The sequence below is a fragment of the Podarcis muralis genome, chromosome 5 (genome assembly GCF_964188315.1).
Source record: "Podarcis muralis chromosome 5, rPodMur119.hap1.1, whole genome shotgun sequence".
Taxonomy (NCBI): Eukaryota; Metazoa; Chordata; class Lepidosauria; order Squamata; family Lacertidae; genus Podarcis; species Podarcis muralis.
Window position 1 is genome coordinate 2,909,074 of NC_135659.1, and position 27,907 is coordinate 2,936,980.

A 27,907-nucleotide genomic window follows, 5' to 3' on the forward strand; every position below is an offset into this window, starting at 1 on the left:
TTTAAAAACAAGTAACTTGTTTTATTAAGATCAAAATGAACACATCATGAAAGAGTATCATAACCATCTGATTATTTATTATATCAAATTAAAGTTTCAATCCTTTGTGAACTCTAGGACTAGAAACACTTCTGCATTACAAGCAAAGGAACATGGGGAAAAACAAGGTCATGCATCCTTATTTTTGGGTGGTACTATTGTTCCACCCCTACCACCCCCACCTGCCTCTAAACCCACCCCCTCGGTTTCCTCCACTTTGGTATCCTTGAAAGCCTCCACCACCTCGAAAGCCACCTCCTCCAGCCCCACTGGAATATCCCCTTCCCCCAGAACCACCAGGGTAAGAGGTTCCATAACCACTTCCATATCCACCCCTGTAGCCGCCGCCACCACCTCTGTAACCACTGCCACCTCTGTAGCCACCTCCATTGTCATATCGAGCCATTTTGGGGGGGCGAGGTCCATCCCCATACCTGGGAAACAAAAATAAGAGCTGTTATTTTTGACTGTAAAAATGCAGTCCTAAACAGGATTATGGTGCTCACACTAGGAAACCCATCTAACATTGATAACAGGTAATTTCTTTACCACATTTCAAATATTTAATGCTAGGTTTCAAAATGAAACATTAAGGATTACATTTCCCCTCAAACTACTTAGGATTTTACATTCTTCTCCCCCTCCATTATATTCCCTAAGAAGCCTCAATGATTTAAGTCTTTCCTAATATCTTGCCGTTCTTTTTGTAACTTGTCCAGCTGCAACCGTGTTCTAAATGTGAACTTAATGGAATAATGACATTGCTGTCTTATTTTTCTCTTTCATTCTTAACGCTTTTACTTTTTACACACGCTTCTTATTAACCCTTGTTTTAATTCAGAAGTATCTTCTTGGGGATTTTTTGATTCATTTCAGGATGGCTGTACACCCTGGTCATCCTATGGTGGCTTAACAACAACCACCTTAATAAAACCACATATTAATAAATAATAAAGTACCACAATAACATAGCTGTCAACGTTTTCCCTTTTTTAAAGGGAAATTCCCTCATTCCAAATAGGATTCCTCACAAGAAAAGGGAAAAGTTGACAGCTATGCAATAAAGAGAGCAAGAGAATCTGACATCTGAAAGTACTGTGTCCAGTTCTGGGCACCACAGTTCAAGAAGGACACTGACAAACTGGAACGTGTCCGGAGGAGGGCAACCAAAATGGTCAAAGGCCTGGAAACGATGCCTTATGAGGAACGGCTAAGGGAGCTGGGCATGTTTAGCCTGGAGAAGAGGAGGTTAAGGGGTGATATGATAGCCATGTTCAAATATATAAAAGGATGTCACATAGAGGAGGGAGAAAGGCTGTTTTCTGCTGCTCCAGAGAAGCAGACACGGAGCAATGGATCCAAACTACAAGAAAGAAGATTCCACCTAAACATTAGGAAGAACTTCCTGACAGTAAGAGCTGTTCGACAGTGGAATTTGCTGCCAAGGAGTGTGGTGGAGTCTCCTTCTTTGGAGGTCTTTAAGCAGAGGCTTGACAACCATATGTCAGGAGTGCTCTGGTGGTGTTTCCTGCTTGGCAGGGGGTTGGACTCGATGGCCCTTGTGGTCTCTTCCAACTCTATGATTCTATGAAAGTTATCAATGATGATGATAATAAGTGCACATTCTTAAGGAATTCCATAATTTGTGTGCCACCACTCCAAAGACCTATTTGGTAGCCACCCACGTAACTTAAGGTTGGGGGGGGGGGTCCTCACATGTCCTTCAAAAATAATACTAAGCTACTCAGCAGGCTCATGTGGATTAGATACCAAGGTCTCGGGCCATTAAGGGATTTAAAGGTCAAAACCAACACCTTGAACTAGTCCAGGAAATGATCTGATTGCCATAAGAATGTTTCTAAAACAAATAACAGGGGCCAGATCATCTTTCCCCATGAAGGGGTTACAGCTGCATCACCAGCCAAAGCTGGTGAAAGGCACAGAAAGCTACTAATGTAGCTTGGGTATTCATAGCAGTCCTGGATCAGACCTTATTTCCAAGCTGCAATCTTAAGGGGAAGTGCAACCCCATCCAGAATATGTTAAATATGTCTTCCTCAACTGTTTGATTGCTCTTCATAATCTTGTCTTTCTTTGAATTCCTTGTAATTATTGGTAAACTTATAGTCAATCAATCAAAAATTCATTCCCCCCCAATGCATTATTTGCACTTACTAAAGTTTTCATGTAACATTTTCTTGCCTTATCATCCTATCTAATAATATCCCCTTTGAAGCTTACATGATTTGCTTTCTTATTTTATTATCCTGAAACTTTGGTATCATTCTACATACTATTTAGGAGTTAAAATTTTTCCCAACATGGATCCCTGTGAAGACTGCCCATTTATCCCAAATTTCATTTTTTGTAATAACTATTTTCTGATAAGCAGGATCCATCCCTTTTAGGATTTTTGTAAACTCTGGTTAGAAGAAAACAGGAAGCTTAAACAAGTGGCAAGGTTTCATTATGACTCTTGAGACGGGTGGGCAACCTTTTTCTATTGAGGGCTACACTCCCTGTCAGGGACCACATTAGTCATAGATTAACTAATCTGGAGTAAAGATAATCCTGCTCCTATCTTCACCATAGTTTATTTTCCCTTAAGTCCTACAACCAAGGAAAAAAAGCCAAACACATCAAACAAAATACTGACTACATAGAAAGGAGGAGGGAACGCCAAGAAAAAAGGAGGGGGGCGGGAAATAGATGGTAGGACATCGAATGGACTAAAGTTCTAAAATAGCTTGGAGCTAACCTCATAGTGCCTGCTGCGAGGTTGATGCCAGCAGCTGATGGTTTGGAGATTTCCCAAATTACATCCAGCATGTTTTTGTTCAGTGGGTCTAGGTCGCTGATGATTTCTGGATTCTTCGTTACTTCCACCACAAGGGCTTCCATGGCTGCACGCAAGGCAGCGATACAGGCAGCTGCGTTGTGAGGCATACGCAGTTTGATCCTACAGGAGAGAAACAGTTTAGCAAATGAATATACTGTATCCATCCCTGGGACCCAACATATGTCCTCCCATTTAATCCTCCAAAGTGTACAATCAGCTGTGCTGTTAGGGTTTGAGGCACATCAACTCAGTATTATAATTTCCCCCAGTAAAGCCTGTTAACTGAAATTCTCTAAGAATACTGAGAACTTAAAAAAACAAACCCACAAGAATTTTGATTAGGGCCATCTAGAAAGGAATGGGCATCAACTGCATATTTTTTTTCATGCGTTCAAAACTCCCTTCCCTCACTTCCACATCTGATGCATCAACACACAACAGGATCCTAAAAATTCTGTGAAGAATTTCTGTCTACATTCAATGTTCTTACACTTCCTTATACAGCCTTTTAAAGCTATGAAACCAGCTGTTGTACTTCACAGTCGTTCCCCATGCATTTAGTATCCAGAGCCAATCAAAAGTTCATACCAGTCATCCAACATAATAATCTCCCCATCTGATACAACTTTCTTCGAGCCAAAGAGAAGCAGCTGCAAAGGGCTCACTAAGGTCATTGCTTTGGCAGAGATGGCTCGTGTCCGGATCTGTACATAGAGAAACATACAGATGTCTTTGTGGATCATACCATATGGAATCTGGGGCATAATATGAAATTATGATAGCATCCTAGCACACAAAGGAAAAGTTTCCAGGTGTCATAGTTACAGTGATGAGCAAAAGCCTTCCCAACACTGCGTAAATAATTAGAAATCAGCAGAGAGCAAAATTTATAGCTGCCAGAAGACTGCCATTCTGTCCTCCTTCACCTCTAAGTAGCCTTTATCATCTTCCCTGTTTGCCCTAAAAGCTTCAAATACTGGAATCACACCTATTCAAACTGACATTTCTAGAAATGTACAAAATTCACTCCAAACCAGAGTATATATTGCACTATATTTTCAGTGGCTATTAAGACATGAGATACTTTGCAACACAGAAGTACTAAGAAGTTATATGGCTTTAGCCATCTAACTTCAAGAATACAATAAAACCAACTTTGATATAGGCCTATAATGCTTTGAAAGCTTAAGAACATTGTGCTGATTATTCTAAACAAGAACACATAAACACGTTATTTATTAATTTATATACTGTTTTATGCCAAAATAAGCAGCATATCAGTATAGTCGTCTCCTTTTTCAGAAACCCAGGGATCCACCTTTAACCCAAACATGCATTTGGGAACCCATTTCTTCTCCTCCCTCCTCTTGTTACGTGGTGGTAGTGCTGCAACTGCAACCCACCTTAGATCAGGCCACAACACAGTCCTGAACTACTAGCTGAAAGCCAAGGTGTGTCACAATCATGACAAGAGATCTTCTATAGACTCCAGACCGACAAATTTTTACATTTCAACCAGAGGATTTTAATAAAAAGCAAACATACAATGCCTAAGATCAAAAATTGTACTCAAACATGCATGGCAACTTGGTAGCCTGGCACATTTCCCACATTTGCCTACCTTTTCTCCAAAGACAAAAAATGGACAAGGATACTTCATGTCCTGACTGCTAAATGGACAGTTAACAGAAGACTTGTGGATAAGTGCATTGCGGCCTTCGGTGGTTAGAATCTTCCTCTTCTCCTTGTGGAAACAGACATTGGGATACAAACCAAAGGCCAGCAGAGAGATCACAACGTCTAGGCTGTTATCCGGTCCAGTGTTGTTAAATACCTGGGTCATCAAACACTCTGGAAAAGAGAACAGAAACTGGCTTTCCAAGTAGTACTTCATTTTATAAGCAAAACTTTAAAAAAGCATTTGATTTCCTCATTTGAAACGTATTTTACATTTGTAGAATGAGTGTTTTGAGTTGACAAATATAAACAGATCCCTACAACAAGGAGGCAGAAACAAGTGCAAAGACAGAACCTCCCTGATCTAGCAACAAGATTCAGCAACTGCACATCTAGACATTTTAAAATCTGCACATCTCACATTTTAAAATCCATTATATCCAAAAATGTGATTAAGATTACTGCATAACACAGCTAGGACAAAAATGATGGAATTTCTTTCTGGAGGGAAATCAAGATACTTTGGATCAAGTTTTAGAGTACAGGTCGTACCTTGGTTCTCGAACAGAATGCGTTCCACGAATCTCTTCGAAAATTGTCAGCTTCTGAAAATCGTTCAAAAACCAGAACACTCACTTCCGGGTTTCGATCATTCAGGAGCTGATTTGTTCGGGAGCCAAGGCTTTTGAGTTCCGAGGTACAACTGTACTTTCTATACATACTGCATCCCCTGCCAACAACCACTGCCATACATGGTACAAAACTGGAGGGGGCTCCCTGTATCTAAAATGTTTTTGTTATTAAATAACCTTTGACCAAATCGTGTGACATAAAAATGAGTCTACAGAGCCATGTATTTGTTTACTGTGCCACACTCCCTATACTTGAAATTACTTCATGCATATTACCTTCTGGGAATCCAGAGTTGACAAGAATATCTTTCAACTGCACTTTGGCTTCCCAAGTCATTCTCAGAGTAGCCATGTTGAGTCTCTTGTGTTCACAGAAATGTATCTCTGCATTTTCCCCACCCAGTCTGCAAAAGGAAAATGGACAAGACAAACTGATTTGCAACCAACCTGTACAGATGCTCCACAGTAATTTTCCATATACTGAACTAACTATATAAAGCAGGATGCCTTATAAGGTCATGCAGCTGTTCACAGTTTTAGTTGTCCTAAATAAATTTACCTGGCATTATCCCAGGCTTGGAAAACTGACAGGAGGGCCACGTGATCGGAAAACCGATTTCCAGCAAAATTTCTGTGAACGTAACCCAGCCTCTTTCCCTCGCTAATGAATGGTTCAGGGAAGCAGGTGGCTGCAGAGATGGTACATACAGCATCTCCCACACTGAAACAGAAACCACAGAATGACTTTTCTCATGGTCTTGCACCTAACAGCTGGAGATCAACTTCAATAAACTTGATATCTAACTATGTTATTAACAGAATATACATCATAATTTACTGGTGTGAATGTTAGAGGCTGGTTCGCAAGTTTGAATAAAAACAGAATGAGTGTACTTCTGGCTCTGAAATAATGTCTCAAGTTAAAATTTGGTTTCATGGTTTTTTAAACTCATTTCCAAAAGAACCCGCAACACTCCATTTAGAGACCAATCATAATCAGTCACCCAATCAATTCACATACACTTCTAACCCTATTAAATGGCACTTACTAGAAAATACACCCCATTATCATCATCTTCCCAAGGCGAGGTTCAATGGGCAGTCTAGCTAAAATTCGCCCAAGAGGTGTCAGTTCGTCATTGGAGTCCAAGGCATCAAGCTCTGTGAGGGGAGGAAAAATGCACTGGCAAAATCTGATAGGCTTTAATTTAACTGTTCATTCAGCCTCACAATTAGTGAAGCATCTACTGTACTATATATTTTGGAAAGTTAGTTGTTTGCTATGCATTTGGACATTTCTTAAGATACCACAATCAAGTTCTTCACGATGATTCCCATATTGAAGCAGCAGGTGTTTGTTCTGTTTGGATACAACTGGGCACCACTTTGAATCAAGATGGCAGCCCGAAAGTTTCAAAGCCACAATGAATTCTTGGTTTCTTAGAAATACTGAGCAATGCTTGGTACAAGGCTGTTAGATAAATCAGAAAGGTGGCAGCAAAATGAAAAGCTGCTGCCTTCCGATCTTGCTTGTTAGCATCCCTAAAGCATCAGGGCTGGCTATTGTTGTAAACAGAATACTGGACTACATGGAACTTTGGTTGGACTGACCAAGGCAACACAATGGCAAACACAAAAGACATAAATTACACCGCCATTCTATAGTGATTGGAGGCTCCACTACAGAAGAGGCCTCTTCTCCAGTATCCATGCTGAAAGTGGGAGCAAGCAGGGAAGGGCCTTGTATAACCTCAATTGGCAAACAGGATTGTGTTGGAGAAAGCAGTTGTCCAGATATCATGGACTAGCTTTGTAGGTTAAAACCAGCACTTCTTCTCATAAATAAATTGAGAGTAAAAAAAAACCTAAAAAACCACACACACACTAGGGAAATACATTCACTCCAGTGTTTTTGTTAATGATCTGGCTGCTGCATTGTGGACCACGTTTTTCAAAGATGAGAGCCATGCATAAACATCGAGTCATGAAAAGAGCAACTGAATATCTACTGCTTGTGTGTGAAAATGTATGACACAGAGTTTGAAAACAGACCACATCTATGCTTACAGACTGGAAGTATCAGTCTAGTACCTCTGAGTGTGTGCTCTGCTTCAATCACTGCGTCCAAAGGAGGTGGCTCTATAGCTTTGGCCAGGAACTGGCCAATCCCTCCCAGTCGTAGCAGTTTGATGCTCAAAGCAATTTCATGTAGCGGTGTTCGGAACATCTCTGGAGTCATATGAGTCTCAAGTCTGGAGACAAAATGAAGAGAAAGAGAAAAATATTTAGGGCATGTTCCATTTCAACTGGTACTACCAATAGCTCTACTCTGGTTCGGCCAACACTGCTCCCTAAGTCACCTTACACACATAGCGGAGAGCTTATTGTCTTAACAGTGTCACAACCCTTCTCAGCCTCCACCAAAACATGAAAAAACTAAAGAGGTGTAAGAAGGAGATACTGATTTGTGAAAGAGATTACCTGACAATCTGTTGTTCACGTAGAACCTTTAGGACAGAATGGGGAACCTTTGGCTATGCTTGCTGGGGTGAGACATGGGCATTCAAAAACTCCTGGAAGGCCCATCCCTGTCTCGGAGCCAAACCAGGTGACTGTGTTAACCCCACATTCACTGACAGGTTTTTAAGCTAACCCATACCCACTTCACAGTCCTATCGGGGTGCTAGGGGCATGGGAGCTAAACTCCTTCCCCCTTCCACCTCAACTCTCTTTTGCTTCTAATACATTTCCCCCCTGTCAGCTCACTCCAAGATTCAGGTGAGGGAAAAGCATTTTCAAGCTGCTGGGAATTGGTGGTGGGTTTTACTCCTTTCCCCTTTCCATGTTAAATGTTAACCCCTCACCCTCACATGCAGACAAAGTTTGGCCTTGAATGAGAGCTGAAGTGATGTAGCCATAGTGGAAGCTACCACAGTAGTAACAGCAAAATGGGCAACTTAATTTCAAACTAATAATATAAATTTGCACAATGGTAAAACAGTGTACGTTTACAACTACAGGCTACAGTTCCTCTTTATTTGCATCCTAAGGGGGGGGGGGGGAATTCATACCCATTACCTAGTCTCTGAGGTTGGGTCCATCTGGCTTTTCTAGTTAACTATTTATTCAGGAATTTACTCTAAGAAGAAGCAGAGTGTACACCTACCGTTCAAAGCGAGCTCTGCTGCAAAGGTGGAAACAGAAGCCAGGACGGACACGACCAGCTCGTCCTTTCCGCTGTTCCAGGTTAGTTTTTGAAGCCCACACAGTGGCATAGTTGGTCATGTTGTTGTGAGCAGTGAAGAGCTTCACCTTCTGCCTGTGAAGTTTAGTTAGAAGAAAATGCATTATCAATTAACTTCCAAGTTCTTAAATATTGAAAACAGAGCAAATTATGATGTGATGCACAGAACCTTAAAGGATTTAGCACTTAAGAGGAAGGTTGCAGCACAAGGCAGGAGTCTCAAAGTCTAAGATGACTTTGTGAACATATTAGAAACAGGAGGGCTTGTGATGTGTTAAGAGACAGACACCGTTGTAGAACAGTTACTAGGGTGGCAGCTGTCACAGTATAAACAAACCAGGATGAGGATATCAAATTTTAACAAAAACGAAACATATATAACTGATCATGTGGGGCAGAAGGAATGGGAAAACAGTAAGACCTAAATTGGAGAGGAGCTCTTTATGCACTTCCCCCTCAGGAGAGGATACAATTGACCAAAACTGATTCCTATCTCTTAGCAGGGGAGTTACCAGTGCGGACTGACCATATATCTATCCCAAAGGCTGATAGATCTTAAGAGCACAATTGTTAAAAACCCTTTCCTGCTCTAGAGAAGAGCAAGGGGTTCCTGGTTTGCCATAACTCTGCCAAGGTGCTCTAGCTGCTTCAGCATCACAACAGCCCAATCTCTCCCAGCTTTCTTTTCAACTATGGGCAAGGGAGGGACATAGAGAGGGCTCATGTGCAACTGCCAGGACAATCCCCACTTGCTACAAGGCTGGTTCCACATCATGCTCACCAGAGGGTGATGATACACTTTCCACAATGAGCACATATGTAGAAGCCTGGCAAAATCTGCAGAATTAGCTTCACAGGACCAGTATAGCCTCACTTTTCTGAACATGTACCATTGATACATGACTTCAAGAGCCACATTAATCAAACAGATGAACCCAATCCTGTCCTGCCCATGTTTATAAAGTGTAATTTCAAAATGTGTTAAGTCTTACCATAGGCATGTTCTAAGACATCAGTGGAGAAAAGCTCCAAATTGTAAGCATTTTCCCCAGTCACTGCTGCCCCATTACATCCACATGGCAAAGAAAGCATCCTACACACACCTGCCCTAAGCTGTCTGCTTAAACATCCGTCTGGCCTGTCAGGAAATACAGATTTCCACCAAGCCCCTGGCTGTGTACTTTAGCCTGGTGGTTCCTAACTGTAACAGATGAAAAAGGTTCTGCAAGCTTATTCTGAAGCTTTCTGGCAGGCAGGACAACATAAAACCCGTTTTGCAGATCAAACTAAAGAAACAAGAGGAACAAAAACTCACTTGCAAGAGTCAATAACATAGACGACATCATTAATGGTAATGCTCGTCTCTGCAATGTTGGTAGATAAAATTACCTGGAAAAACAAACATACATCTATTCTGAATACAGTATTACCTGGGACTACCTACTACACTCCTTGCCTAGAGTACAAAAGGAAGGCTCACTTTGGTCATTGCAGGCGGCACTGGGTCAAATACTTTGCGTTGCTCCTCTCGGGGAATCTGGGAATGCAGGGGAAGTATTCTGTACCTCTGGCTTCCTATAATAAGAGCATGTGAAAGCAAATGTTTTAAAACTCCGTACATACAACTGAACATCCCTCTCATCCCACACTATTTTTAAATACTACCATTCACTCTCTTTCAAGCACTCACTCCTTTCACATAAGGGAGACCGAGATCTCTTTCACCTTCATGAACACATCAGATAAGAAGCAACAAGGGCAGGAGGAAAGCTGAAAACGGCATGTACCAAAGTGTGGATTCATTTCCAGGTATTTCTGCATGGTGTAGATCAGATTCCAGCCAGGCAAGAAGACAAGGACTGCTCCTGGCGCATTCAGGGTCTCGATATACTTCAGCAAGGCCTCAATGAGCTCAAAGGGGGTCTCCTTCTCATTCAGCTGGGCCATGCGGCGCTTCGTTTCTGGGCCGTATTCATCACCACAGATAAGGTTGCAATTGGCCTACAAGAGAGGAGAAAACAGCACTTTGAGAACTATTCCCCTACCAACAGCTCATAAAGACACACAAATGCCCAGAATAGAAAGGACTGCATTTACTGGTTCAGTTCTCACTGCTCAATAAACCGGAACTTATTCTGGCCCTACTTTCAAAGAAATCTGCTGCCAAAATTGTAACTTTTCCTCCAATAAGAGGTGAGGACTCTTAACTTGGAATTGTCAAGCAAGTTCTAATAAAAGGGGTTGAAGGTTTTCATTTACCAACTATTTATTTAAACATTTATGACCAGTCTTTCTATTGTTTGATGCCCAGGACAGCTTTCATGAAATCACAAAATGCTGATTAATGCAACAGATATAAGATACAGAAACCAAAAATTCAGTAATACAGCCACTCACACCAGAAAGTAAACCAAAGAAACAGCCGCTAAAAGTCAGCAACCCTCAGGAACACATGAGAGGCATAAAAGAAGTTTTGGTTTCTAAATTGAAGCAGAGGGAATACCAACCTATCATACATATTAAACCACTTTACTCATTTCCTAGTGTGAACCTTCTAGTACGCTGCAGTAATGCCTCTGTAAGGCCTGGTGTATTTGGTTGCAAAATATCTTGACTCCTAAGTGAAGTGCAATCTTGGTTTATTGTACAGGGCTTTTGTATAATTTAATCTTGCTTCTTATATAAAGTAGAATAAGCCAAAGTTCAAAGTAGTAAAAAGAGGTAAAAATATTGCCACCTGCTCAATTCCCTCCCACAGAAGAATAGAATTGTAGAGTTGGAAGCGACCCTGAGGTTCAACTACTCCAGCTGCTTGCAACACAGGGATCTCAGCTAAAGCATCCCTGACAGATGGCCATCTAACTTCTGATTAAATGTGAATCGGTGAGTCCACAACCTTCCGAGGGAGACTGTTCCACTGTTGAACAGCTCTTACTGTCAGAAAGTTCTTTTGTATGTTTAAGTTATATGTATGCATGCATTGAGGGACGCAGGTGGCGCTGTGGGTTAAACCACAGAGCCTAGGACTTGCCGATCAAAAGGTCGGCGGTTCGAATCCCCGCGACGGGGTGAGCTCCCGTTGCTCGGTCCCTGCTCCTGCCAACCTAGCAGTTCGAAAGCACGTCAAAGTGCAAGTAGATAAATAGGTTCCGCTCCGGCGGGAAGGTAAACGGCATTTCCGTGCGCTGCTCTGGTTCGCCAGAGGCGGCTTGGCCATGCTGGCCACATGACCCGGAAGCTGTACGCCGGCTCCCTTGGCCAATAAAGCGAGATGAGTGCCGCAACCCCAGAGTCGTCAGCGACTGGACCTCATGGTCAGGGGTCCCTTTACCTTTACACATGCATTATTATTACTGTTCTTATGAGTGCTGCAGAAATTGTACATGTAAAAAAACCCCAACACACATCGTCATCTTCACCAGCATCTTCATCTTTATCCTTCTTCTTTTTGTCCTTTGGCGGAGGAATGAATTTAGTCATCTGAATGCAGTCTTCCAGAAAATATTCTAAAACAGAGAGAACATTTATTGTAGGGATTATCTTATCAACTAACTATTCATTAGTAGTCCAGCACTAAGGGCCTTCTGGCGGTTCCCTCACTGCAAGAAGTGGGGTTACAGGGAACCAGACACAGGGGCTTCTTGGTTGTGGCACCCGCCCTCCCACCAGATGTCAACAAAATAGACAACTACCTGACTTTTAGAAAACATCTGAAGGCAGCCCCGTTTAGGGAAGTTTTTAAAGTTTGATGTTTTATTGTGTTTTTAATATTCTGTTGGAAGCTGCCCAGAGTGGCTGGGGAGACTCAGTCAGATGGGTGGGATATAAGTAATAAATTATTATTATTATGAGGATTCTGCAGGGACCTCCAGCGGGATGACCCAAAAGATTCTGAAGATGAAGGCTCACCTCCATCCTGCCCAACCAAATATTGGCAGAAAAAACAGTAAAATGTCCAAATTACTGTTGCTTTTATCTCCCCAGGTAAAAGGTACAATACAGATAAAAGTTCTGTAAGCATTAAAAATATATAATCTGGTAACCATGTCTGCACTAGAAACAATCTTATTTCTGGCATTAGCAATTCAATTGTGTCAGCTCTGCAATTCATGCCAGTGTTCTGTAAGGATATCCCCATGACACCAAATGACAACGTCCTTTATTCCAGTTTTTCTAATATTCCTTTGGGCAGCCATTCACCTTGAACAGGGTAGGTTCTTCCAAAGACCTCAATAATGGGGCAATTAAAGAAGTATTCACAGAACATGGTGGTATCAATGGTCGCAGACATGAGGATCACTCTGATTTCAGGGTAGGTCTGAATGACGTCCCGCAGAACCACCAATAGGAAGTCAGTCTGTAGAGAGAAAAAACAACCCTTAAAAAAGAAAATAAACACACGTGAACTCTGAATCAAATTTAAGGCGCCTATGAATTTGACTGCTTATTACGTATCATGCTATCGTATCAAGGGATTGCCAGTTGAGGTACTTACCTAAAACAAAACTTAGCATTTATATTGTTCAAAACACTTCATGTCACTACCGTGTAACCTCAGAACAGGGGTGGGGAACCAGTGGTCCTTGTGATGCCACTGGGCTCCATCTCCCATCAACCTCAGGCAGCACGGCTACTGGTCAGGAATGATGGAGGGGGTGTAGTTCAGCAACATCTGCAGGGCCACAGGTTCTGCAGCTACACAAGGGTTGTTCTCCCCATATTTATTTATCCATACAAAAAAAAAAATCAATCTTGCTTTTCCCCTTCAAAGTGGCTAGCAAAATATAGAAATAGAAAAAATAAAAACAGTGATTCCATCATTAAAGCTATTACCAAAAACACCAGAAGGCAGAATTAGGAAAAGGAGGGGCAGATAGTGCAGATGGGGGGGGGGTGTTGAGGAAAGGTGGCTTGCACAAGGATTCCTAGTGAATTCACGGCAGAGAGGGAATTCATACTGCAGGCTCCTCAATTCATAGCTCAGTCTCTTAGCAACGATGTGACAACTAAAGTCCACTGCAATCTAAACCCCCAATATAAAGTAGTAACAGTGCCCCATTCTAGTTCCCACCATCTGATGAATGCTGGGGTGCTTCCGAGTGCACCTTTCACATTTGCTCAAAGTTACAGGACCAATGGATAATTTTGTAGAGTTATTTTCTATCTACCCGATTTGCCTTTAGGATAGCTCTAGGTACTAGCACGTAGATCTCTAGCAGGGGCTAGAGGTGAACGAGAGAACCACCAGTTTGTAAGCTGAGGACAACTTTGTTTTAATGGTGCAGAAACATAGTGTCAGCAGAACCTAACAGAAGCACCTACTCCCTTTCACAACAATAGGCATGCTTACAAAATGTTAAGGGAGCCAGGTGGGTAGAGTTCAAAGCTTACATTAATGTCTCTCTCATGGATTTCATCCACAATAACATGACTGATTCCACGGATGCCAGCCTCCAGCTTTCTCAAGAGGACACCTTGAAGGAGAAAAAAGGAATTCATGCCAATGAAGATAGGTATTAGGTGAAGGTCAGAAATGGGTAGGGGGGAAATCCCAGCCCCCCTCTACAAAAAACAAAATAAAAAAACACCTCCAGCCCCTCAGTACAAACACACATCTAAGCCCTTTCTACAGCTCTTTTCAAATTACTACTATGGGTTTGACAGCGACCTCTCTCATGAGCAGGAAATGGCGCCATTTTCATTCTAGTGCAAAGCTTCCAGATAGAGGCTGCATAAAGTAAGTTTCTAAGATTTCAATCATTTTCATGTTCGCTATGACTAAAACCACTGTGAGATGAGGTTCTCCAACTCTGCTTAGCTCCAGATGTTCTATATCACCTCGCTATCCTAGCCTGAAAATGAGAGAATGGAAAGCAGCACACACCTACAGTGCAGAACATCACGCTGGCATGGGGTCGGGGAAGCACCGATTCAAAGCGGACACTATAACCACAGCTATTCCCAGGTTCTTCTCCTCTCTCGTAGGAGACTCGTTCTGCCACAGAAACAGCACTGATCCTCCTGGGCTATAGAATTAAAGGAAATATCTTTCAATTCAAAATATGAAATCTACACCAACTCATCAACACCAATTCCCTACAACAAACCCATGAATGAAAATCATAGAACTGGAAACAAGACATTCAAACAGCATCTATCAAAAGGTGGAAAAATCACAGGTGTCTTGATACCAAGGTACCCAAACAATGGATGCTGGGGATTCAGTGATCTGCAATCTCTCCACCCACCCACATCTGGGCAGGAAGAAAGGCAAAAATTAATGCTAGCATTTCAAAACCTGAAATAGTCAGGGCCAAGACAACTCTGATCCAACAAAACCTTTATCCAAAAAACCTCAGTCCTCTGATAAACATAAAACTGAAAATAAACTATTGTCTTTTCAGTTGTTGAGCAGGGCAAAAATGCTTTAAATAAATTAAAGACAAATTCCAACATGTACATTTTCATACTGGAAAACTTGAGGAGGAAAATGCGGCCTCAACTGACAAAGACAGTTTTTGTAAACTGAGCTGAGATGATGTCACTGTCTGTACCCTTTTCCTATTAAGATACATTACTCAGTCATTTTCAAGTTAACTGCTGCACAGTGATGGACAATTAGCAAATTAATCTCACAGGGATGGTTGAGAAGTATGTATTGCATCCACAAGGTAACAAATGGGAGCACTAAGGATATATTACGGCTTGGTTTACTAAATTTCGTGGCAACTAATTCTGACGGGTATTATTCCCAAATACTTCACCAATCTTAAGGACTGCTCTGAACAGGCTCTTCACCTGAGTCACAACCACATTACACTCAGCAGCTCTTCCACTGTGAATAAATTCATCCAGGATGTACTGTGGAACCTGTGTGGTTTTGCCACAGCCTGTTGCCCCACGGATGATGACAACAGAATTTTGGTGGATGGCATCCAGGATCTCTCGCTCAAACTTTTTCACAGGCAGGGTTTCCCTCTCTTGAAGAATCTGGGACAGAAAGCAGTTTGTGATTAATATTCAGCAAATAACCTGGCAATTGGCAGTTTCCTGGCTATGTATTAGCAAATAAAGCACTGTCTTCCTCACCCCAACTTCTGCACACTTTGAAAGTTTGGAGACCTAAGTATACCCTTTGGTTTCCTCCCCATTATATACAACACAAAGATCTTTTCAAGTGTGTGTGTGTGTGTGTGTGTGTGTACACATATGCGCATCATACTGGTGAATATGCTTCTGACAGTTCAAAGACCTACAACCTTCTCTGGAAGACTAGGACAAAAGAGGAAGTAGAAGCACAATACCTGGCCAAATCTTACTCCAAAGAACCTGCCCCCTAGCAGATGGAGAAGAGCCACTGGGAAATGACAGACAGAGACAAGGTATGTGGAAGTAAGATAGCATGTATCTTGGGAGTTGTGCTCCATGTATGTAGAGTTTGGCTTTATGCCCCAAACTAACCCAAGTCTATAAGACATTTTGGCTAATATCTGTGGCAATGTAAAGCTAGCACTCCCAAAAATATATCCTTGCAATTTTCTCTAACCTGTGAAAACCTGTCACAAGCCTCAAGAACATTAAATGTCAGCTGACTTACTTTTTGCAGTTCCTGATCATTTTCCAGCTGATACATGAGGTTGCTTTTTAGGTCAATGCTTATCTGTTCTGGTGTAGCCTGAGAAAAGATCACAAGATTTGAAGATACATACTGCTTTAAAATAGGTACAACAAAGCCAACTAAGTAAACAGCAAACAAATTTCTGTAAAAAGTAAAAATGAGTCATGCCAGGAATCACAATAAAATATATGAATTGTAGGCTTACGTATGCCAGAGGACCCTCATCAATATTGCAGCTCGTCCACGGATTCCAGTTTGACTGAGGGGGGGACCATGGCACAACCCCTGTCTGATTCTGTTTCTGGGATGGTTCAAAGTGGGCCAACTTTCCAATGTTGAGAATAGCAGGGAAGTTGGGATCTTCGGGCTGCCAAGTTAGTTAGAAAAATAACACAGTGCTTAGTGAAAATAGGCAGAATCCCATCTGACTGAGAAAGTGAAAAGAAAGCTGTTCTTGACCACACACTCACCGGTGGAACCGTTTCCAGACACATCTCCTCAACGATGCCTTGCAAGTGATATTCTAAATCTGAAGAGATGTTGACTTCGTAAGGCTCCACCTATGAAATTGACATGCGTAAAGATGTTCACAGATCCAATAAAAAACCCACTCCCTTGAAAGATGTACTTGCGCAGTACACTTGCTTACAGAAAAGGAAGTCATAATATTCTTGGCTCAGAACACAAATAGGAAATAGATCACATTAAACCACGAAAACTTCTTCTTTCTTTTTAAAAGTACATATATGTGTCGTATCTAAAAACCAAAACATAGCAACTGTACTTAAAAGTGCTTAACTTTGGGAGGGCTCATCCCATTGATGTTTTAGTCTTTTGCCTCACCAAAAAGAGGAAAAAATTTAAAACAGAGCAAGTATCCAAAACCAGCCATTATCAAATCAAGAAATCCAGTCGATACAGAAAGGCTCCAAAGTGCTACAAAAAGACACTCTAGCCTGGTGACTATTCAACAGAATGAAATCTTTTACAAGTCTGAGGAATGCATGTGTGCACGCGCACAAACGCACGCACACACAACAGAATAGGACATTTGCAACAGGACTCACCGATTCACCTTCCTTCTTCTTGGTTTGTCCAGAGTAAGGCTCAATGATGTTCAAGTGATAGAGCTGCCTAACCAAAGACAGAGCACAGGACTGTGCAGCCAGCTTTTTGTTTGAGCCATGCTCACGAGCATAGATTCCTGAAATAGAGCAGTCCAATATTGCCATAGTTTGAAATTTTATTAGTCCAGAGAGAAAAGCGAGATGTGTTTCACAGCGCCATCTCCCAACCAGAAGTCACTAAACAACAACAATGAAACTTCTCAAAGATCACAAACGGGAGCCCTGAAATTTTATCAGTGCAAGTAATCAAATTGCTTTGGTACTTAATTACCATCAGGGAACACAAAGAATCATAGAACACTGGAGAGGACCACAAAGCTCATCTGATCCAACCCATTGCAATGCAGGAATATTTTGCCCACGTTGGAAAGTAGTTACTAAGATTATCTCAGCCAAGAGAGCCAGCGTGGTGTAGTGGTTAAGAGCGGTAGACTCGTAATCTGGTGAACTGGGTTCATGTCTCCGCTCCTCCACCTGCAGCTGCTGGGTGACCTTGGGCCGGTCCCACTTCTCTGGAGTCTCTCAGCCCCACTCACCTCACAGAGTGTTTGTTGTGGGGGAGGAAGGGAAAGGAGAATGTTAGCCGCTTTGAGACTCCTGAAGGGGAGTGATAAAGCAGGATATCAAATCCAAACTCTCAAACTCTTGTGTTAGGGCTTGTTTATAAAATCAATAACCTGTTCAAGGGTTATCATCTGTTCAATCTCAGATTTATTTATACATGTGAGGTTGGTCAGCTGCAAGCAACCACCTCTAACAGAGGGCAGAGGGCCTTCTCAGTAGTGGCACCCAGCCTGTGGAATGCCTTCCCATCAGCTGTAAAGGAAATGAGTAACTATATAACCTATAGAAGTATAGGAAACTTTTTAAGGTTTAATGTTTTATTATGTTTTTATATATGTTGGAAGTTGCCCAGAGTGGCTGGGGCAACCCAGTCAAATGGGCAGGGTACAAATAATAAATTACTACTACTACTACTACTACTACTACTACTACTACTACTACTGCAGCAGCAAAATCAGAGGCTCTTGACATTTCTTTTTCCCATTCACCCAGCTATCCCGCAGGGTCTTGGTTCTCTAGTTGTGTGCCTTGTTGGCTAACATGCAATAAGAGGGCTGGCATGTGTGGGCATGGAATCAAGGGGACCTAGAGTAGTTTGGGCTATAGGCTACAACATGTCTCCTAGAGAAAAATATACACCAGGAGGCTTAGTTTGGTCAGAACTGAGTATACACTTCCAGAGCTAATGCTAAATACTTTACTTCTGGTAAATGAGCCATCATAGCTGCTAAAGGGCCGTGTCCTGGGACTTGCCGATCAGAAGGTCGGTGGTTTGAATGCCCGCAGTGGGGTGAGCTCCCGTTGCTCAGTCCCAGCTCCTGCCATCCTAGCAGTTCGAAAGCACGAAGTGCAAGTAGATAAATAGGTACCGCTCCGGCGGGAAGGTAAACAGCATTTCCGTGCGCTGCTCTGGTTCGCCAGAAGCAGCTTAGTCATGTTGGCCACATGACCCGGAAGCTGTACGCCAGCTCCCTCGGCCAATAAAGCGAGATGAGCGCCGTAACCCCAGAGTTGGCCACGAATGGACCTAATGGTCAGGGGTCCCTTTACCCTTACCCATGTACTATCTGACACCAAAGGGGTGCATTGGTTGCCAGGTGTGAAATATATTGGCATTATTTTCAGCTCTCCCATCCCACTAGGAAGGGAACTGTACTTCACATATTGATTTCAACTGCAAGTGCCTGAAAGAGTTGAGACTCACTAACACCACCAAAACCAACAGTATATTAAAAAAAACTTCCAATAGGGATTGCACAAAATACAATACTAAATTCACTCCCAATAAGACACTTACTTCTAGCCGGCTTTTTGACATAAATGGTCATTTCTGCAATAAAGCTCCTGCAACACATACAGAAAGCAGAGTATTAGGGCTTTAGTTTTTGAGGGAGATCAAACCAGGCACCTCCAACATAGCCAGGCCTTTTCCATTAAGCAAAGCCCAATAAAATTCAAACTTTCACTGTTAACTCCATATGATTAGCACTTAAAAAAAAAATAATGACTTCGCTGTAAAGTTACTGTAAAGTGAGCAGCTCTTTCCAAGCACATATGTTTTCACAATGTTTTAAAGGTTAAGGTGTTCTTAAGAGAATAATTTATAATCTGTATGTCTTGCTGGTTAAAAAAGAATGGGCAAATCATAAGCTTCCAAATTAATATGAATCCATTGAGAACAAAAAATTAATTAGACTAAAAAAATTTCAGGATTTAATTGCAGAATAGAAGCACACTGTACAAAACCCAAAGAGAACCAGATTTTAAAAACTCCATTTAGGATTTTGTCTATCTCAGCCTCACATCTGCAACTGGAGGCTTTTGCCCAAAAAGGAGCCAAAATATGACTAATCTGGCAAAATAGGCAACAGTAAAGGTAGCACTTCCCTCAACAAGCTATCTAGGAAAAATATGGCTGAGGTTGGAACTACCATCCAGGGTAGCAAGATAAATACACGGCTTCACGTGGCTCTTATTTTTACCTGCTTTGAAATGCGATCAGTTGGTTTAGTTTCCACAAATACTTTGGTCATTTAAGGTTTGAATGGACAAGGCTATAGTCCTAAATATGTTTATGTTACCAATGAAGTTTGGGTGACAGTCCTCAGAAAGTTACTCATTTAACTGAGTGGGATGCATTTTTGAGTAAACATGTGTAAGAACTGTCAGGTTTTAAATAAATTGCTTGGGAATGGTAATTAACTCAAACTGGGTTTTAAAATTTGTTGAGGTCTCCTTATACTTTAATAGGTGGAATTGCCCCCAGAATTTCTGCTGTGTTGCAAGAAGATCACATTACACCTGCAACTAGTTCAAGGTTTTGATATCTCACTGCAAACAAGAGAAGTCAGAGTACGCTCAGAGGCCTCTTCCTAAACCACCAGTGAACTGACCTTCAGGCACAGCGGCTTCATGAGTCAAAAGGCCACTGGCTCTCAGGGACACAACAGCCACCCTTTCATTAATGACACCGATGCCAGTATGTTTCTCAGCCAGGCTTATATCCAGCACTCAATTCATTCTCCTCCACCTGGGGGGGAACAGCAACACCAGAAATCAATTTACAATAGATCCCCATGTGATTGCTTAGTACAGCCTAAGCAGCAGCACATGTGTGAATGAGCAAAAATCTCTGGTGTTGCAGTTGGCCACCCCTTTCAGCCTGGAGCTGAACCTGCAATGCTGCTATGGAGCCATCTTCCCATCCTGCCATCTGACAGAGCACCCTGTTTGTGCGCAAGGAAAGCATGCTTGTGTTTAGAATTATATACTCCCAAACTAGTTTCTGGAAAGAAACATCCAATCACAAATGAAATACTAGGAAGACATGGTACCAACTCTCATCTATGATGTGGAATTTTTTTTTTAAATCCCTGCTGTATTTGCCCATGGGAAACTATCCACTTCTTAATTTTCACAAAATGAATCAGTTACATAATGAACAGACACAGTATTAGCCCAAATGGCCAGTTTCAAAGTTGCAATTAGCTTTTTTATGAGACTACCCAAAGGAAGCATATTTATATTTATAAAAATGGGATAGAAATATGTGCACAGCTCCTTTAGATGAGCAAAAAATAGTATGAACTGTTTCCATTACCTAAACTTTTTTCCCTTAAAACTTTAAAATAGGTTGGTTTGGGAATCTGCTTCCAGTAGTTTTAAGTCAATCAGAGTTCCATGTTAGATGAGTTTAAAACAAAACTGGTGTTGGGAGGAGGGCTTTTCGATTTGGGACAAGTTGGGTCTGCGCAAAGGGGTGGGCTTTACTCAAATCGGGATGGAACCAGGAAGCTGGCACTTTAAAAGATGGGACAGCAGAATTTGATATAATGGTGACCTCTAGTTATTCTAGAACTGGAAGCAGAAGTTTTTGTAACACTAAAAAGGAAACATCAAAACTTACCAATACAACCAAACCATGCTTTCTCAGAATTTTTGTTGCGTAACTGCAGTATTCCACTAGAAGTGTTTCCCAAACTTGGGTCTCCAGCTGTTGTTAGACTACAATTCCCACCATCCCTGACCACAGGTCTTGCTAGCTAGGGATTATAGGAGTTGTAGTCCTAAAACAGCTGGAGATCCGTTTGGGAAACACTGCACTGCACAGGCTACACAAACTATGCATCCCCCCAGCTTCTCACTACTGTGCAAGTTTAAGTTTTAGATAAATCTAAACCATTGGATATCTCACAGCATGTTTTCGAAAACATCTTTTTGCTTCCCTGCAGACACAAGTGATCTATCCGAGCCTTCCTGGGAGTAACAAGTTCTACACCCTGGAATGCTCTCTGGAAAATAGCAAGCAGGCTGAGAAACGTACTGTCACTCACTGCTCCCATCTTCATCAAGCAAACAGACTGGAAGTCACATTCCAGAGAAGTACAGCTTCCACAACAGTTGGGTGGAAAAATATTCTGTAATTAACACCTTCCAAAGCATTCAAAATTAGGGCTGCCACCTTTTTACCAGTACCACTCTTTTGTATTCTAGTCTGTCATGCAGAAATTAAGAGGGAAAGTTTTTCCTGGGATAGTGAAGCTTTACCAAAGTGATTACTGCACGCCAGGCTGCTGATTTAACACCCAGGAGTAGGGCCAGTAAAAAGATGGCAACCCTGACAATGTTTTGTGTACTCAAAGCAATTATCTCCACTGGAAGCTGGAAGAAAAAAGTAATGTCACAAAGTACACTTAAAGCCAGAAATTAAATTTGATTCTGATTACACAATGGCCCAGTTCAGATGGAACATATTCAGCCCAACCAACTATGGATCATTGGAGCCAGAACGAGAGAGGTCCTTGACCTCCTGGTTCTCCCCTATTGCACTGCCTTTTCTCACACACCTGGTGGTGTTTTCGAAAGAGACACCAGAAACCCGCAAGTATTGTTGCCGTGAGCACTAGCTGCAGCATCTGCCCTTTTCCACCCTTGACATAAAAGGCATATTCTCAAAGCAGCTAAAATTGGACGGCCTTTAAAAAAAAAAAATCTTTCACTCTACAGTTTTATCTTCCAGTTCCTTCCTTAAAGAGGATACTCCTGGTGTCTCATAGGCTTCACCAAGCAGATGGTATCAGCTGCTCCTGGCTTCTGGAATTGTCAGAGACAGCTGTGGAAGTGATGCAAGAAGTCCTCCCTCCAGATTTCTTGCTGTTGTTTTGCCAGCCAGAAGGGATCACAGGGGAATTGCCTCCTTGCCCTGGAAGTGTGTCACCAGGCCTGTTTCTGTTCTTTAAGTGCAAATATAGGACACTAAAAAATACAGACCTCTTCCAAGCTCAGCTTCAAAAGCAGCACTGTAGCCAGAAGACTGGCTGTTATCTGGAAAGCTGAAGTCAAACAATGGTAACAGTTCCTTGAAAGGGAGGAAATGGGGCGGGCAGTTGCCAAAACACAAAACTGTATGTTCTCAGCAGAGAGAATGCAGCTCTATGGAGGCTATGCTCCACTCCTGGCAGTGGCTAGATTAGAGAGACTGACAAACAGCAGCTGCCATTAGGGAACACAGTTTGGACTATGGCTAGGGAAAGTGGCAGAAGGAGCACAGGTTGAGGACAGGGAGGATCCAGCAAGTAACTGGATCAGAGCTACCAACATTGGCAGACTGCTTTCAAAGGCTTGTTTAAATATATAGTCTCCTGAGTATATATGAACTTATGTTCTGTCAAGAAATAACCACAATCAAATGTATTCCTTTTTAACATAAGATGTTTATCCCCTATCAGAGGGAGCTGTGCAAATGGCAATTACCAGGAGGTGCCAGTACAATTCAGAAATCAAGCTGGAATCACTCCAAACTAGCATGACAGTAACAGCCTTACTCTAAAGACTGATCAGATGGGTGGGGTATAAATAATAAATTTATTATTATCAACAAATAAAATGATAAAGTTCTCTTAGGATTCCATTATAGCATATGGAGAAAATTGCATTTTTTAAAATGACCCATATAGAAAATTACTTCATAAAAGATACAAGCTTCCCTCTATCATATCCCCTTGATGTGCTGTTTTTTTACATGCAGTAAGTCTTGTTCTTCACATAATTCAAAAATGGTGATACTTCAGTAGAGTTCCCTGTCCTGCAATCTTATGAGCCTGTCAGGGGACTGCCATCGGAACAGGGGAGCGAGGCAGGGGAATACAGAGAGCCTCCAATGCTCCTTGTCCAGCGAGAGGGAAAGCCACACCTCCAGTGGAGAAGAGAGGCCAGCCAAGGTGGGAAAGGGCTGGAAGATGCTGCCGAGAGCCCAAGCGCCTCACCTAGCCCGGCTGGCCAGGAGGCAGACGCCACTTCCATCACCCAGCCTGCGCAGAGGGGTGAAACGCAAGGAGGGGAGGAGGAGATTTGGGGTGTCTAAGTTCTTATGTTGGGGGAGAAGCCGGAAGAGGCTACTCCCGGATTCTGCAAGTGACTAAGACAGACATGAACTCTGTAGTTCTGCACTGTAAATAGTTTGCACCAATAAAACCTGTAAAAGACAGGTCGGAGTCCTGACTGGTTACTCACGAGCAACCACCACCCGCATCTGATAGAACCCAAGAAGCCGTGAGATTCTGCTCAACATATAGCTTAGGTTTAAAGAGTGCCTACCAGAAAAGTGTATAAAATACCTTCTTTTCTTTTCTTTTTAAAAAACCAATTAAAGGCAGGTTGCAAACTTGGACAAAGAAAGCAAGAAATAAACCCCACAGATTAATATGATTTTGGCCACTTAAAAAGAAATAGTTGATTGTACCTTTGTTTACTCAGTGTATCGGTAACTAAATTCCCTATTTGAAAGTGCAGAGCAGCCAAGAAGCATTTCAACATTATCAGTAACAAAAGGTGAAAACCTAGCAAACCTGTTGTGATCAGGCCCCACTTGAGTGTATTTATATTCTCCTTGAATCTTCTCTTTTTGGAAAAACTGGTTCAGGCGTGCCTTGGCATTTTCTAAGGTCCAATTCCCATGAAGACTAGCATTTAAGTCTACTTCTTCTGACTCCAAAGTCTGATGGTAAGAAACAAATGTCTTGTAATTAAAGTTTACAAGGGCCACTCTTAACTTTGTTACATGTCAGTATTAGATGAAACAGTCTTTAAGATTTCTGGATCATCTTGTCTGCAAGCTAAGATAAGCATTTCCCCAGTAAATTAAACAACTTTAATACTATGACTAAACCATCAGATCTGTGTATTGGAGACTCCACATGTTCTGATAGGCAACCCCTGAGAATCTATTTTGTAATATGCCCAGAATTATTCCACTATCCCCCAAATATAACCATAGATTAAAGGAAGCGTAACAGTAACAAAAGTTACTTCATATGCTAACCAAGAAGATAAAAATATCAAATATTTGAGCTTTACCTGCAGAATAATCTCACATAAATTCCACCCCACCAAACAAGCATATGGAAGTATCTTTTATGTATCAACCGACCTGGAACTATAATGTGTACTGAACTGATCTTAAAGGGGGGGGGGGGCAGAGAGAGAGAGAAACAACCCTTACTGCCTGAGCCTCCTGCTCCTCCTTCCTGGAATAGTAATCCTTCAGATTAGCTCCGCGGTCCCACTGAGCTACCCCATAGCCAGAGCTTCCAACTCCAGAAGAAGGAACACCATCTATCAGGGAAGAGAAGAAAGTGAAGTGTTTCCTAATAGCTGTAAAACACATGCTGTGAGTACATTTTAATAGAATTCCCCAGTGTCTCACCACCTCTGTCTTCCCAACCTCTTGATTTATAAAGCACCAAGAGTGCAACACATATAAGGCATGTAAGACGCAGGTGTTCAATGCCTTACCTACTTCTGTTTTGAGAGCCAGATGAGGAGGAATCGGCCCTCCCAAAGGTGTAGTAAACCCATCTGCACCTTCTTCTGTTCCAGCCACTTCTCCATCACCAGCACCCACAGCTCCCGCCTAAGCAAGAACAAGTATTTTGTGAATTACAATGTTGCTTTCCTCAGAGTCCCCAATCCCCAAATGTGACCCACACTCTGCTAAGTATTTTCCTTTCATAGTCAACTTAAAGAGCTGCAAAACTGGGGTGTACTTATTTTTTAATTTATTTTTTAATCTGCCATCCTTTCCAAAGGAGCCCCAGGCAACAACAAGTGATAAAACAATGGGAAATATTTTAATTTAAAAGGCTTGTACGTTTACATGTCCTCCACACATCGGGCTCTGCATTCCTATGTGCCTCAGCTTTCTTTTCTTTTAAGAACAATTCTAACCCTTAGAAAGTGGGTGGAAAGACAAAACCTCCAATGTTAGTCAGACCCAGAGCAGACTCACTGAAATCAGTTGACATTACTAACTTAGGTCCATTCATTTCAATAGATTTACTCTGAGTAAAACATAGCTGGATACAATCTTCAAATATCATCCACAGTAATAAACTATGCCAGTTTCACAAACATTAGCAACTTTGCACAAGTATTTTGTGAGTTCAGTATATGGCCTTCCTTGCAGCAAATTTTTGGGAAAAATGCAGCTTACATTTGGTTCCCAGGTAGTCACTCGATCAGACCTAGAGACACTTCATACGCTTTCAGACCATATCCTGGTCCTTGACAGCAAACCTAGCCTTGATTATAAAATCATGACATACCACATCACATATCCCCCCGAACAGAAACACTTACTCCGAAAGCTGGGATTTCTTCACTTTTGATTTCATTCACTCGAACCAGGTAATTGAGGAAGTCCCTTGCTGCGTTGGTCTGGGCATCTTTCTTGTTGGTGGAGTTGCCCATGCCAGTATAGTTGAAGCCTGTCACCCGAACCTGCCATGAGTGGATACACAGGCTCAGGAAGGAAAAACATGGGAAGTCTCAACACCACACCAGCTCAAGCAAATTCCATTTCCAACTGACTTCAAGTTGGAAAACGAAAAAGTGCAAAGAACGACTGGACATGCTGCTTTTGAGACTTCTTCAAGTGAGAGGATCGAATGGCAAAACATACAGCAACTTACGTTTACAATGAACAACTCCCATTACGTGTTTGCCATAAAAAGTACAATCTGTGGATGTCCAGCTGCAGTTGCCAAGTGGCAATGGGGATGGAGGACAGTTTCGGTGGGCGAATCAGGGTGTGGGCTTGGGCTGCTTAATGCAGTCTCTGGAGAGCACCCAAAAGCGCCTGGTGCTAGACAAGAGATGTCGCTGGCCCATGCAACATGTTGCCCATCCCAGCTTTAGGAAATATTCTTTTCCAAGCACACTTGCATGAGCACATGAAGACAAAGCAAAGCTGCTTTGAGCTCCTCAGACACAGGCTCTCACCTCACACATGAACTTCTGTCGGTTTTTGTTGCCCACAGCACGGATTTCGTAAGCTGGGGTGATCTTCCGCTTGCCGCACCAAGCATACAGGAAATTCTTCACGTCCCCCATGGCAAAACTGGGTGGAGTAGTGCAGCCCCTACTGCGGGAGGTTGAAAAACATACTTAAAGCACTAGGACATAGACTAACTTTCTTTCTCCAGAGCAGCTTTCTCCAATTGGCCCTCCAGTATTCTTGAACTATAGTTCCCAGGAGCCCCAGGCAGCACAAGGCGGCAAGACTAGAGGCTAGATGTCCCCCATTAGATATAATGACATTTTCCTTTTATTAGGAGGACACAAATAGAAGCCACTAACACAAAACAAGAGGGAACTCAGGACTCAGAATATTTTTGCTCAATGTGGGACCCATGACCCTGAGGTTAAGAGTCTCATGCTCTACCGACAGAGCTATCTCACATTTAGCACAGCCTCCCCCAATGTGGTACCCTCCAGATATTGTGGACTGTGGCTTCTTTATCAGCCCCAGTCAGCACAGTCCACACTATTTCAAGTTCAGCTACACGAGAGAAAAGACAACTTATCTCCATAGTTGTTATCCCACTCTAAATTCTATGTTTCTATCCTTGTATTGTTGACGGCAATATTTAGGTATTTACTATTATTATAATATATTTATTTATTTGTAATCCGGCTATGTCCCTGACAGGGAGTCAAGGCGGCTTACAGATGAAACAACTGAGGCTGCAACGCAGGCCGCTCTAGCTTTATTAAAATATAAAGGTGGTACAGAAATGTAATGAATAAATAAAATAAAAATAAACTGCCGCCGTCCCGCTTCCAACTCTACAATTCTATGAATCGAGACCAAGCACTGGATCGGAGGTGGAGGCGTTCGCCGTTGCATTCCTAGTGCGCTTGCGTGGTTTTCCCCCCCCCAAACAGCCCAAACTAAACCCGGAATTCAGGGCTCGTTTCACGACTCTGTCCTTCTCGACTCTATGCAGGAAACCGGACGCCAACAGAGCAGGGAACACAAATGCGCACGCGCGCCTGGCTCCCGCCCACCAAACCAAGCATCTCTACTGCGCATGCGGCTTCCCACTCCATTTTCCCCCGACGCCTCGTCGCGCCTGCGCACTCCCCTCCCTCCCCAGCCCGTTTTTCTCTCCACGGCGCCCCTGCCCTCATACCCACACATGCCTATTATTATTTTAAAAAATGAAATCCTGCTAAATGTAACCTTGTCCTGCGCCGGGTACCTCTGCCTCAGCCCCTGGCCAGCATAGGAGCTCCCTCTGCCCGTCAAGCGGCTCTCGCTTCGCCAGGTCCTCCGCCGCTCGCCACAAAGAGGCCAAGATGGCGGCGCCTCTGCGCCTGCGCAGTTAG

At 42.5% G+C, this 27,907-nt stretch overlaps 1 protein-coding gene across 5 annotated transcripts; it reads right to left on the minus strand.

Annotated features, from left to right (window-relative positions):
* On the minus strand, positions 1 to 27,907 carry DHX9 (DExH-box helicase 9). Of its 5 annotated transcripts, none has more exons than XM_028732230.2 (28): positions 27,781 to 27,907; positions 26,519 to 26,660; positions 25,877 to 26,017; positions 25,034 to 25,151; positions 24,741 to 24,853; positions 24,088 to 24,236; positions 19,038 to 19,084; positions 17,117 to 17,253; positions 16,520 to 16,609; positions 16,255 to 16,416; positions 16,029 to 16,106; positions 15,230 to 15,421; positions 14,316 to 14,457; positions 13,823 to 13,905; positions 12,632 to 12,788; positions 11,837 to 11,937; positions 10,219 to 10,432; positions 9,912 to 10,006; positions 9,747 to 9,820; positions 8,354 to 8,506; positions 7,279 to 7,439; positions 6,237 to 6,348; positions 5,747 to 5,908; positions 5,464 to 5,591; positions 4,500 to 4,729; positions 3,467 to 3,582; positions 2,798 to 2,998; positions 1 to 473 (listed from the first exon to the last, which is right to left on the minus strand). In XM_028732230.2, the coding sequence occupies exons 2-28, from the start codon at positions 26,627 to 26,629 to the stop codon at positions 209 to 211; spliced, it is 3,732 nt and encodes a 1,243-aa protein (XP_028588063.2). In that variant the 5' UTR covers positions 26,630 to 26,660; positions 27,781 to 27,907; the 3' UTR covers positions 1 to 208. The 5 variants fall into 5 exon arrangements, with proteins under 5 accessions (XP_028588063.2, XP_028588062.2, XP_028588064.2 ...); XM_028732229.2 differs by having other exon boundaries at positions 27,762 to 27,903; XM_028732231.2 differs by having other exon boundaries at positions 26,519 to 26,657; positions 27,762 to 27,891.

Coding starts and splice junctions, on each gene's coding strand:
- DHX9 (XM_028732230.2), bottom strand. CDS start 26,629: ATGGGGGACGTGAAGAATTTCCTGTATGCTTGGTGCGGCAAGCGGAAG. Junction 12,789..13,822: donor TCCATGAGAGAGACATTAAT/GTAAGCTTTGAA, acceptor TTCTCTCTACAG/ACTGACTTCCTATTGGTGGT. Junction 8,507..9,746: donor TATGTTATTGACTCTTGCAA/GTGAGTTTTTGT, acceptor TAAACTTCACAG/GCAGAAGGTGAAGCTCTTCA.